Source organism: Pygoscelis adeliae, unplaced genomic scaffold, assembly GCF_000699105.1.
Source record: "Pygoscelis adeliae isolate BGI_AS28 unplaced genomic scaffold, ASM69910v1 Scaffold347, whole genome shotgun sequence".
In the NCBI taxonomy this organism is placed as follows: Eukaryota; Metazoa; Chordata; class Aves; order Sphenisciformes; family Spheniscidae; genus Pygoscelis; species Pygoscelis adeliae.
In genome coordinates, this window is record NW_008825158.1 from 454,042 (window position 1) to 466,643 (window position 12,602).

Consider the following 12,602-nt stretch of genomic DNA (forward strand, 5'->3'; position numbering starts at 1 on the left):
TTGTGAATGAATCTGTGCTAAATAGAGAATCTCTGTCTTTCATTTCAACCTCAAATTGATGAATAACAATGCGTGTAAAAGGAAATAATACTTGCAAATTTTCAGTACAATGTAAATGCCGTGTCTTTATCAGTCTTCGCGAAGGCCTCGTGAGGAGCGAGATGTATCACAGTGTGAGAGTGTAGCTTCAACTGTGTCAGCTCAGGAGGATGAAGATATTGAAGCATCTAATGAAGAAGAGAATCCAGAAGACAGTGAAGGTAACTTTTCTGGGAAGGAAACTTGTGTATGCACAGAAAGGGGCGTAGGATTTGTGCCAATTATATGCTCAGAAAGCGTGTTCCACTTCATAATGTAGTGCTCAAATACTATGTTTCAGTTAGATTTTAGCAATTGGAACTCACTTTACTAGTTGTATCTGAAGGGGAAAAAGCATTTTTAGTATTGAGCAGCCTTAAGATGTTATTGCTTAGTATTTTGAGATGCTCTGACTATGCCATCTTCCAGAGGGTAAACTGACAGCAAAAAATTGTGCGTGCTGAAACAAGTTGAATCAAAGATATGTAACCTTTGCTAGTTGATAGCCTCAGTAAAGCTTCAGACAGGCAAATTTAAGTGTTAGGTTTTTTAAATGTGTTGGTTGCAACTGCTAATAATTATAGGCACTTAACATCAATCCGTCTTGGCCAGCCTTTTCTGAAGCTGTAAGCAATAGAATTCATAAGCGATGAATCAGAGGATATGGCTAAGTGTTGGGGATTTGGGGTTTTGGTTGGTTTTTGTTTTGTTTTAAGTTGCAGTGTGTGTAATTCAGCAAATTGTTCACTTGTATAATAAGTCAAAATTAATTACTTGTTTTACAGATGGGTAGGTTAAAATTGATGGATCCTTATTGCATCCATTTGTTTAACAAACATTCTTAAAATATTGATGTAGTTCTGAGGAATGAAGACTCTTATCAGAAGATAAGACTTGAATATAACATCTGTGTTCTAGATGTTGCCATAGTTTTTTATAAATGTTTTTATGTATCTAAAAGCTATTTATATTATAATAGAGTTCATAAACTAGGCTAAAAAGAGGAGGCTAAAAAATTTTTCTTTACTGCAAGAATCAACACCCATCTTTAATTGGTATCCAGTTGTCGATGCTGTTTACACCTTTCACAGAGCAAAGAAGACATTTTCAAGAAAACAATGGTGGTTCAGAAAGGAAGTAAACTAGAACTGTTAACTTACAGCAAGATTTGCAAGTCAGCATGGCTATAAAATGTGACTGATTTTCATGTAAAATCAGTGTTTTGCCACTTCTGCCAGTGATGCCTCCAAAACATGTTAATTTAAATCATTAAAGCTGTGCCTTAGGTACTGTGAATGTTGACTCTAATCTTGTAATAAAGCTGCATCATATATGGAAGCACCAACTCTGACATATGCACAGGAGTTTACTGGGCTGGCTCTCTATAAGATCAGAGCTAGCTCAGTAGTCTTATTTCTGTAATTCCAGTCTCCCTCCTTAACCTGTATCTGCTGATTTTTGGTTACTCTCCCTTCGTGAGTCAATTCTTCAAGGCAATTGTCTTGTTGTGTTTTGGGACAGCAGGCAGATATTTGATTATTCTAAAGAAGCAGTTCATGGAAGCCTAGTTAGATTTCATTAACGTTGAACCTTTATGCCAAAACGTTGTTTTTCTTTTTTTTTTTTTCTCCCCAGGTGCTGAAAATAGTTCTGATACAGAAAGTGCTCCATCTCCAACTCCAGCAGAACCTGCTAAACCAAGTGAAGAAACTCCATCTGAGAGTGCTGCTTCGAAAGTAACCACTGAGGCGACAGCAGAACAAGAATCTACCATTAAGCCTGCAACCAGCACATCTCCCTCCCTAACAGCCCAAAGCGTATCAACAGCTGAAAGTCAGAACCCTGAGCCACAGGTTAAGGAAGAAATAAATAATGAGGCAGAAGAGCCTATGGAGGTTGACAGTAGAAGCCATCCAGTTGAAGCTAAGCCTGTGATTACTCTTCCAGTGCATACCAAAGTAGAACCTATAGAGACTGAAATGAGGCTACCAGAGAATATTCAAGTGAAAATAGAGAGTGATACCAAAGAGAGAGATATGGAGAAACCCAAGGAAAAGTCAGAACCAGAGGAAATGGACTATAGTCTGTCACAACAAGTTAATACAGCAAGACAAGAATCCCATTCAGATAATGATTCGAGTGCCACCTGTAGTGCTGATGAAGAAGTTGATGGAGAACCTGACAGACAAGGGTGAGTTTAATTATTTAGTGTTCAAATATTGCCATCTTTAAGAATTTGTTTAAAAAGTTATTTTACTTAACTGTGATCCAAAAACTGTCATCAGTAGCAACATTTTTGTTACGAGTTTCTACTAGGGACAGAATTTCTAAAGAGTCTTTGCTGGAAGTGCAACAGAGGGAAATGTTGATTTAAAATTTTGGTGAAAAGCCAAAAGAAGGGCCTCCTAAGGCAGGGTAAGGCAAAATTCTATGGTGATAGACTGACTAGGTAGGTAGCAAACTAGCACAACTACCTGGAAAGCTAGAGAATGAGGGAAATGAAGCCATCTGGGATCTGTTCAGAGAATGGGAATTGTGTTAATTGTCTGGAAAGGACAGCAGCTTACTGAAACAAGGAAAATTTGCCAAAGCAAGAAAAGAGATTCAAGATGCTCCTGGCATGAGTTTCCATGGTAAGTAGCTCTGTGGTACTTCTGGTGGGGAGGTGAAGATATTGCTACTGCAGGATTTTCTGGTACACAGCTATTTAAAAATCAGTGACCAACTGAAAAAATTAAGTAAGTAAGGATTGTGGGGAATTTTGTAAATGCCCCCATCTATCCACTAAGAAACTCAACAGTGATTTGTGTAACTGGATCTGTACTGAGGTTCTTTGCTTTGGTTTGGTTTTGTTAGTTTGTTGCTTTTACACAATACTTACAAACAAATTTACACATTCAGTAGATTTGGAATATTTTTATAGTGTGATTGGTTAGCCTGGGATAGTATGTGGGCTGTCCGTTCCCTTCAGTGAAAAACCGTTTGAATGTAGAGCCAAAAATTTGGAGATGGAGTTGTTTTAATTGATTCTTGCTCTCACAAACTCAGTTTAGTAGAATGCATCTAAAACTCCTTGAATTTGACAGGGAAAACAGCCTGAATATATCTCTTAGTAGGAGATGAAACTTGCTTTTAAAAAAAAAATCATCTAGGGGCATAAAATATTGATATTTTAGTTACCTTAACATTTCACATTTATTTGCTTGTATAACCTCTAGAGTCCTGTACCCAGTTACTGTCATTGAACCATGTTATATCAATCAGTAGAACTGAATCTCTTGAAAGCTATCGATAATAGAGTAGTGAAAGTATTTCTCACTCTTACCAGTCGGTGTCCATAAATTAATGGGCAAGTGTCCTGAGAAATGGATGACCTCTTTCTCTACAGTGTACAATGTCTTCATGCAAATACTAGTTCCTGGGAACTTGGCCCTAAACACTGTGGGTAACCTACATAAGTATATAGGGCTTTAAATGGACAACGCTGCATGTCTTTGGAACCATTTTATCTTTTGGGGGATGGCTGACACCACTGATGATATTTGAAGTCTTTTTAGTGTTCTGCTGGTGCAATTCCTATGTAGCCACAGCATAGCATTGGAGCCAATGTCCCTGCCCTCCCAGTGGTCTTAATATACACGGAGTACCAAGGATAGATGTTAAATGTCAAAAGTATCCAGTATCATTGTTCTGCATGTGCTCTTTCGAAGAGTGCAGTTGATGGTGTTTCTGCACTTTCTTGCCTCTTCAGACATAATCTTTCCACTTCACAACTATACTAGCCCTCCATGTGAAAGTAGTCTATTGTATACAACTGTTTGTTTATTTCCTGTGGACTAAATATATCTAGTGTTTCCTATCTATTTTTTTCAAAGCATTCTTTCTAAAGAAGGTTGCATTCTTGCAGTACTGTGCATATAGAAACAGTATACGTAAATTTCTGGTATTGGAGATTCTGAACACTTCTTATGGTATTTCTCTGTATTATAAAAATACAGCAGCATCTGTTGCCTACTCCACCAGATGTGCTGTGGGACAAACACAACATAATTCTGATTTTTCAGCTATTTGTCCAGTGTGTTAAATGTGTTGGTTTTTTGAAGTTGAGAGGCATACTTTTGCCTGTAAATTTTTTAAGATGTTTAATCTTGGTCTTTTTGGTGATATTTTTCCCTTCCTTCTATCTCTTTTTCCAGTATCTTCAGCAGGGAGTCAAAGCCCTCACTGTTAAATCCCACTGGGTCAATACTGGTATCATCCACAATAAAGCAAGGGCAGATGGACCTGCAACAACTTCACCACCGAGCTGCTGTCATACCACCTATGGTATGGGGTGTTTTAAGTGATGTTTGAAGGAGTATCCGTTGTCTCTAAAACTAGTCGCAACACTAAAGTGGCAAAAATTGTGAAACAAATGAAGAAATGTATCATTAGCTTTGTTATCATAATACTTTTGAGGGGTTAAGTAAGTTAAGTACAAACAAATACGCAAGTAATAGCTTAAAAACAGGTGTGGACTATTTGAAACATTCATACATGGACTACAGCTGCTGCAGTGGAGGCATTGAGCAAAATAGTTACTTTAGTAAGTACCTGTATTAATGTACCTGACATTATACCTTCCCCTCCTTGTAGGTTTCTTGCAGTCCCTGTACTGTTCCTGTTGGAACACCAGTGAGTGGTTATGCGCTGTATCAACGGCACATTAAAGCAATGCATGAGTCAGCGCTGCTGGAGGAGCAACGCCAGAGGCAAGAGCAGCTGGATATGGAGTATCGAAGCGCTGTAAGCCCTTGTGGCGCTTCCAAGAGCCCTAATGTTGAGTGGGAAGGTAGGCGTTTTCACATCTGTCATGGAAATAACCCTGCATTTTTAGTCCGCCTGTTGCACTGCTGCCTCGTTTAAGAATGAAAGTTTACTGTACCGATAATTAATTATTGCTTTCTGATAGCACTTGATTGAAGGAACCTGTCTACTATACAGATCCTGCTGCAGTTACAGTGCTGGGAGAGCTACATTGTATCCCACTTAGATAAGGCAGAAAAACTGGCTTCATTTGGGTGAAATCCAAAAATGAGTTGTTCCTACGGAGAGAGATTCAGAAAAATTAAGTGTGCAGGTGACAGGACCCAGATAACTGCGTGTTCTGGGGGAACCCTTTTCAGAAGCTTAAGGTGAAGATGGGAGAGAATTGCTAAAGCAGTATGAGCACAATTAAGAGGAATGTTTTACTGCACTGGAGTACGTCCGTGGACATTGAGCCCTGGAGTAGGGCACAAAAGTATGGTAGAACTGTCATGCTTTAGCCTGTCTGTCCGCAGGAGGGCTGTGTAAAAGGTTCTTTCTCTTGGGAATATGATGGTTGGTTGCTTTTGTGTATAGAGAGGATACTTGGAGGCGAGGTTTGAACTGAACTCTGGGATCTGGACCTGTTTCCTGAATGTGATCCCTTAGTGTGATCTTCAGTACAGAACAAGGCTAAAACTGCTCACGGAACCTGTCAGGGTGACTAAATAAGGACATGTCTGTTACCGTTGGTGGTTACAGGAAAGTGGTGAAATATTGACTATATTTTCATTCTTTGAACTGAAATTATTTCAATTCTATCAACAGCTTGCAAATTACAAACAGCTTAGCAGAAGATTGCTTTTTTTTGTGCAAGAAAAGCGTATCCTAGGGGAGGCTCAGTTCTGTACTAAGTGTGTAACTCTTGCCTCAACCTTCTTTACTAGACCAGGAATAGGTCCACAAACTGTACATTGTAACAGGGGAAATAAACCGAGTGAGATTAATGTGCTGAATGTTGCAATGTTAGAGATATCATCGCAGTTGCATAATTCTGCATTTTTAGATTTTATATTCTCATGCATTGTTTCTGTTGTCTCCACAGTATTAGCAACATAAGCTATCATGTCCTTTGAAACTCAAGTATTCTGTATTTAATATGCATGACAATTTTAAATTGTTATGAAAATGCTTCACCTTAATTACTTTTACCCAAGTAAAATGAAAGAAACAACCATTTTTTTTGCCTGTTAAAATAGTGAGAAGGGAGCTTGTGGATTTGTGGAGGGGAGGGTAAGATTGTGGTTTTTGGAAGTTGCTGCTTTAGGTGGAAAGTTTGGGGTTGCTTAACAGTACCATTTAACTGAAATACTACCTGAATAACTCTTGGCATTGGCAGTACGGTATTATGAAGTGTGGGAAAGTTCTGGAGTGAAGTCTCTGCCAGCAAAAATCAAGGTGCTTACTGAGGCAGACAGAGAGGGAAGGATAACGTGGTTAATGTAAATGGGTTGTACAAGCCTGGACATCTTAATCTGAAGAGTAGAAGGGGATGACATGTCATCAGATCGTTACAACAGCTACTTCCTGAGATACACTGTGCGTATGAAGCTTGTCCACCAACTGCTGTATGTAGCAGCGAGCCCACAGACTGTTTAAAAACCTTGCATTGCATGCATCAGAACACTGCCTGTGTTGTGGGGCATCTTGTCAAACTAAAGGCCCTGTTGTTGAATTGGCTTATAACAACCTACGCAATACTTTACCATGAAATAAAATAGTAAAGATCCTTTCGAAAGCTATTATGGGATGATAGTACCATCTTTCTTTGACTATGGAGGTTAAAGATATGAATTTACAGCTGCAGTAGACTTGTCCTGGCTTGTAATTTGAATACTTAAATTGTCCATTGCCAAAGAAAAGGAATATCTGAAGTTCTGGTACTGGATTTTTAATTTCCTAAATTCAATAAAAATGTATTTTCCCTTTAAACACAATTGATGGGCAATATTGGTATTTGAAATTTGATTTGTAACTTCTCTGGGCAAGCAAACAAGGAAGGGAGGCTTCTTGTCTGGTGGGATTGGCCTGTAAATCTGGCTGAACTTGCATGTAAACCTGGCTGATGCACAGAATTTAGAAAGGAATCTTCTTTAAATGAAATCCTTTTCAATAGTAGAGCTTTCACTTAAAGGACCTAAAGGATCCAGATACTGTTTTTCACATATAGAAAATACGAGAGAGTTTTTCAAAGCTTTGGATATAGAAGTTGTCGTGGTTTAACCTCAGCCGGCAACTGAGCACCACACAGCCGCTCACTCACTGCCCCCCCGGGGTGGGATGGGGGAGAGAGTGGGAAGAGTAGAAGTGAGAAAACTCATGGGTTGAGATAAAAACAGTTTAATAATTGAAATGAAATAAAGTAAAATAGTAATAATAATAATAATGATAAAAAGAATATACAAAGCAAGTGACGCACGATGCAATTGCTCACCACCCACCGACCGATGCCCAGACAGTGCTTGAGCAGCGGCCCCCCCGGCCAGCTTTCCCCCAGTTCATGTACTGAGCATGACGTCCCATGGTATGGAATGTCCCTTTGGCCAGTTTGGGGCAGCCGTCCTGGCCCTGCCCCCTCCCGGCTTCTTGTGCACCTCCAGCCTTCTCAAGTCGGTGGAGAAGCTGAAAAGTCCTTGACTAGTGTAAGCACTGCTCAGCAACAACTAAAACATCAGTGTGTTACCAACATTGTTCTCATCCTAAATCCAAAACACAGCGCTGTACCAGCTACTAGGAAGAAAATTCTGTCCCAGCCAAAACCAGGACAGAAGTATACACATAAGAACATATTAAATTAAGCTGTACCTTAATACTACTTTCTAATTGATATATTTGTACCTGATGAGTACATCTGCCATTGGAGTAGGCCCTTTGTTTAAAATTGTGCTGTAAACTGGACCTTTTGACTCCAGTTTCTAATCCTGGGTTCTTTTCTTTCCAATAACTTTAACCGTCACAGGAAAGCCGGTGGCCTATATGCCTTATGCTGAGGTCAAGCGAGCAATAGAACAGGAAGCACAAGTGCAAAATACAGCAACAAGGTCAGCATCACCATACAGGCTGTCTCCAAGAGAAGTCAATAAAGCCTCTCCCCAGCCTGATATGAATGCAGCTCGCTATAGTGTCCCACCAGGTAAATATTTTGTTACATATCATAGTGATATGTAGCCTTCCTTTGGAAGATGGACTTCTGTGGCTTGATGTAGTATCAAATTGTTCTCTAAACACTTTGTGAATTAACAAAAGAAGAAAAAAATTGTTTTCTGGGTGTGCATGTATATAGGTGCTCAGTATTTTTCTAGCTCCAGTGAGGTTGTATTTTGATTCTTTATTGCTGCTTCAGCTGCATAACATGGATTTTATTAAGCAAATAGGATGATCTGAAAAGTGTTAGAACAGCATAGGGACAAAGTCATCAGGAGTTTTTCAGCTTAATACAAGTACCATCATATTCATGGGTGGCCTTTCTTATGAAAGGGGGAGTTGAGGAAAAGTGAAAGCTGCTGCTATCTTTGGCATTAGTTTCTGACTGTAACTGCTTAATATTATAGTCTGAATGTTTTATAAAACAGTGAAATAACTGACAAATCTTAATTCTGAAACTTGGATTATTACTTTTCCCTTCAGAGTATAATGTCATGCTAAGATAAGACAAAATCAGGGAAGCTTAGATTATACTTGACTCAGTTGCATTCCATTTAAAGAATAAGAACTTTCTTTAAAAACGGGAAAACAACAAAAAACTTGAATGTACCCTGGACTGCTATTTTTAAAAGCTTAGTTTTCAGAGTCTGCAATTCTACAGTGCAGCTTTTGCCATTTCTTTTTGAACTTTGATGCAAGGTCAGATGTTCTCCATTCAGTTTCTATGCATAACATACACTTAGACATAGTGAATTTCAGAGTTGTAAATATAGCTAGATAGCTTTCGGGTATTGTGAGGCAATTCCCATCAGAAATTGTCAGGTGAACGGTGCTATTTCTGTTGTTGTCTCTCTAACAACTAGTAGAGCTGAAACAGACTGTAATGTTTAATATACAATTTTTCCCCCAAGTTCTCCAGCCAGCACCTCACCAAGTAATAACCAATATACCTGAAGGAGTCCGCCTTCCAACAACCAGACCCACCAGACCACCACCACCACTCATTCCATCCTCCAAAACAAGTGTGCCATCAGAAAAACCTTCCTTCATCATGGGAGGCTCAATCTCACAAGTAAGAATTATTATTTGAAAATATGTGTTTACATCAATTTTTTTCCCTTTCACCAACCTTCAATGTCTTGTACTTGACTATGTGTTCACAGCATTAACACTTAAGACCTATACATGCCACTTCTAAAAGTCCAGGAATTACAGGTGCCTTAGAAAATAGAACATGTTGCAGTTGTTTACATTTCGTAGCATGGTTGAGGATGTCCAATTTAGGTGAACTGCATCTCCAAACTGACAGTGACGCTACACTCCTGGTGTTCTACACTTTGATACTTCGCAGTGGTATACTGTAGCATTTTAAGATGGGATCATAGTAGTATTAGCATTCTCCTTTAAACATAGATGTGAATCTTCATTCCAGAAACAAGAATTAACATATATTATATTTGTTGTTTCAGGGAACACCTGGCACTTACTTAACATCCCATAGTCAAGCTTCCTACACCCAAGAAACTGCAAAGCCATCAGTGGGTTCTATATCTCTTGGGCTGCCAAGGCAGCAGGAGTCAGCCAAATCTGGTAAGAAAAGAAAAGAAAAGCTGACATGTTTTATATAGACTATTTAATGACTCATAATTAAAGGAAAAAAAACCCAAACTTCTTCTTCTTCTTCTTCTGAATAGCTTCCCTGCCCTATATCAAACAAGAAGAATTCTCTCCCAGAAGTCAGAATTCCCAACCTGAGGGACTCCTGGTCAGGGCACAACATGAAAGTGTGGTTCGAGGTAAAGAAAGTCATACAGATTAAGAAACTTTGTCAGAGCCTGAGAAAACTGAGAGAATTAACTTCTAGAGTTCTAACTGCTGAAGTGTTACTTTTAAGTATTATATGATTAATCTGCTCCCTGTTTTCCGAGGTGTGTGTATTTGTAGCAAGCTCCTCCTGTCTGCATGTCTCATTTAAAAACATTTGTTTCAAGGCATGCCAATTTCAAAATTAAGTTGTTCACTAGAGCGCATGCAAAGCAATACATGTGAAATATCCAAATACATCAAAAGAAAAGAAACTAAATACCATGGATTAATGCTGTAAAAGACTTTTCATCTGTAAAAGACTATGTTAAAAGAGGAAATAGTCTAACTGCCTCAAACGCATGCTGTTAAACTGAAATTTTCCCTGTATTTTAGTGTAAACTAACAGTTCTCACTGGAGTTTTTAATTATTTCAAATAGAGTAGCGACTTTTTTTTATTCTCTTATTTATCAGGATGTCTTCTTATTTCAAATCAGGTACCACAACGATACAGGAGGGAAGTATAACGCGAGGAACTCCAACCAATAAAGTTTCTGTTGAGACCATTCCTTCTTTGAGAGGCTCCATAACTCAGGTATTTTTCCTCTTACTGAGAAGGCTGTAGCAAAACAGCATATTTAAACTATCACCGTGAATGTATTTGCATGTCTGCAAAAGTAAATTAATATCACAGAGTAGGAACTGCCTTGAAAAAAGGAATTTTAATACAATCAGATGGTCAAATCCCACTATTGCTGAAGTCAGCATTGCCATGATTTCATCTTCATGTATATGAGCCTTTAAACTCTTTAAATAAAACCACCAGAGCCTTTGGTATACCTAACTGAAGGCTCATTAGCAACTTCCATGAAAATAGCATCACACCTGCATTCAAATGTTAAAATCAACTGTAACCAGTCTTGCGCAGATGCTATTTAAAGCCACAAAGGTAAATTAAGCCCTTTTGTCTCATGATTTTTTAAATGCCGCTGTTTTGGTTGATTTGGGATCTCTAGTTACAGAGAGCAATAGTAACAATTCTCCTCTGAGAAGGGTAGTTTTCATTACTTTGGATAGAAATAAAACCTAATGGCACTATTAAGTATGTAGTATATGTTATCTTCCCCCAAAATGGTATTATAGGGTAAATGTTATAGGTCATGAAATACTTTTGTAATATTGTACTCCCATTCTTCTTTCTGTATTTTTTTAACAAGGTAGCAAATAGGCTACAAATAACCTTACTAATATTTAGGTTAAACGTCTAATAATAGAGGCAGAAGTTTAAGCCATACTGCTTGATAAAGTAATTGGTTTTCTAGATCTAAAAATGTTGTGGGTTTTGTTTTTTTGTTTTTTTTTTTCCCCTTCGCTGCTCCCTATTCTTTTAAATAAATACACATGTTCTGAATTATATTTGATTGATTTAAATGCAGGGTACACCAGCTCTGTCCCAGTCTGGCATAGCAGCTGATGCGTTATTGAAGGGAACTATCACCCGGCTAGCTACAGAAGACAGCAGCCCAGAAAAGTGCCGAGAGGAAGCTTCAGCCAAAGGCCATGTTATTTATGAAGGCAAAAGTGGGCATATTTTATCTTATGATAGTGAGTATTTGTATATTCTACCTCATTGAAGTCAAGGCTGCAGCAGGTTCTGCTTTTATAATCCGTAGCTGAACTATATCTGCTTCCAGGTGGATAGGTATAAACCTCAGTCTGGGGGAAGTATTGACCTGCGTGTGTTTTTGAGGGTATGAGAATTAAAGTGATCCAGAAATTGTGCCTGTGTTCTGAAGAGTCTCCTGTACTATGTCTTTAAAATATAGTTAAACTATTTAATTTCTGTGCCATTTGTTTCCAGTTTGTCATGGAATATTTTTATTTTGAAAGGTTAAGCAACCACATTTAAAATGATCTCTATTAAAATCAAAAGAAATGTATCATTTAAGTTTGAACTTCAGTTGAAATACTGATAAATGAGTAACTGTTTGAACAACTATATTTTTTAACAAACCCTAAAAGATCTTTTTAAGGTTGAGATTGAATGTTACAATATTGTATCGAAATTGTGTTGTTAAAGTATTAATGACTTGTGGTCTCATTAAATGTAGTGCTCATGCTTTTTTTTTTTTTTTTTATTGTCCACATTTCCTAACCACACTCTTGTAAATTTTGCCAGCTATTAAAAATGTTCGTGAAGGAACAAGGAGTCCAAGAACTGCTCATGAAATTGGTTTAAAGAGAAGCTATGATACAATGGAAGGAAATATAAAGCAAGGAATGTCAATGCGGGAGTCTCCAGTGTCTGCACCGCTGGAAGGTAAAAACAGCTGCTTCCAAGGTGTTTTGTGTTTTATCCAAACCTTTTGCATTGATGTAAGAGTATTTAGAGTTGTTTTATGGAACAGACTAAATGAGAAATTAGATTCAAATCTTACACTACTAACCAAATCTGTGTAATAACCACTACAATTAAAGCATGCTGGAAATATGACTGGAGTAGATACTAGTTTTCCTTTTTGTTTTGCTGGTGTGTTACTATAACTGCGGGTAGTTCAGCTAGCACTTACTCCTCTCAGTAGATCCAACACATGTAACTGACTCTTCACAGTCCCAGCAGGTTGTTGCAGAGCTGAAACAACACTGAGTCATACTGGCATGAACTCCACGGACTCACCCGGTCAGTTAAATATTGGTATCGGCCATGGCATAGTAACTTGGTAACACACTG

The 12,602-nt window shown here is 38.2% G+C and overlaps 1 protein-coding gene across 1 annotated transcript in view; it reads left to right on the forward strand.

Moving 5' to 3' along the window:
• The window catches only part of NCOR1 (nuclear receptor corepressor 1), a 75,599-nt gene that overhangs the window by 43,900 nt on the left and 19,097 nt on the right, over positions 1-12,602 (forward strand). Inside the window, exons 19-29 of the mRNA XM_009328641.1 lie at positions 134-260; positions 1,714-2,269; positions 4,275-4,404; positions 4,714-4,909; positions 7,883-8,056; positions 8,979-9,139; positions 9,537-9,657; positions 9,762-9,863; positions 10,369-10,466; positions 11,308-11,476; positions 12,051-12,191. Coding sequence (XP_009326916.1) covers positions 134-260; positions 1,714-2,269; positions 4,275-4,404; positions 4,714-4,909; positions 7,883-8,056; positions 8,979-9,139; positions 9,537-9,657; positions 9,762-9,863; positions 10,369-10,466; positions 11,308-11,476; positions 12,051-12,191 — 1,975 coding nt within the window. The remainder of the gene's footprint in view (positions 1-133; positions 261-1,713; positions 2,270-4,274; positions 4,405-4,713; positions 4,910-7,882; positions 8,057-8,978; positions 9,140-9,536; positions 9,658-9,761; positions 9,864-10,368; positions 10,467-11,307; positions 11,477-12,050; positions 12,192-12,602) is intronic.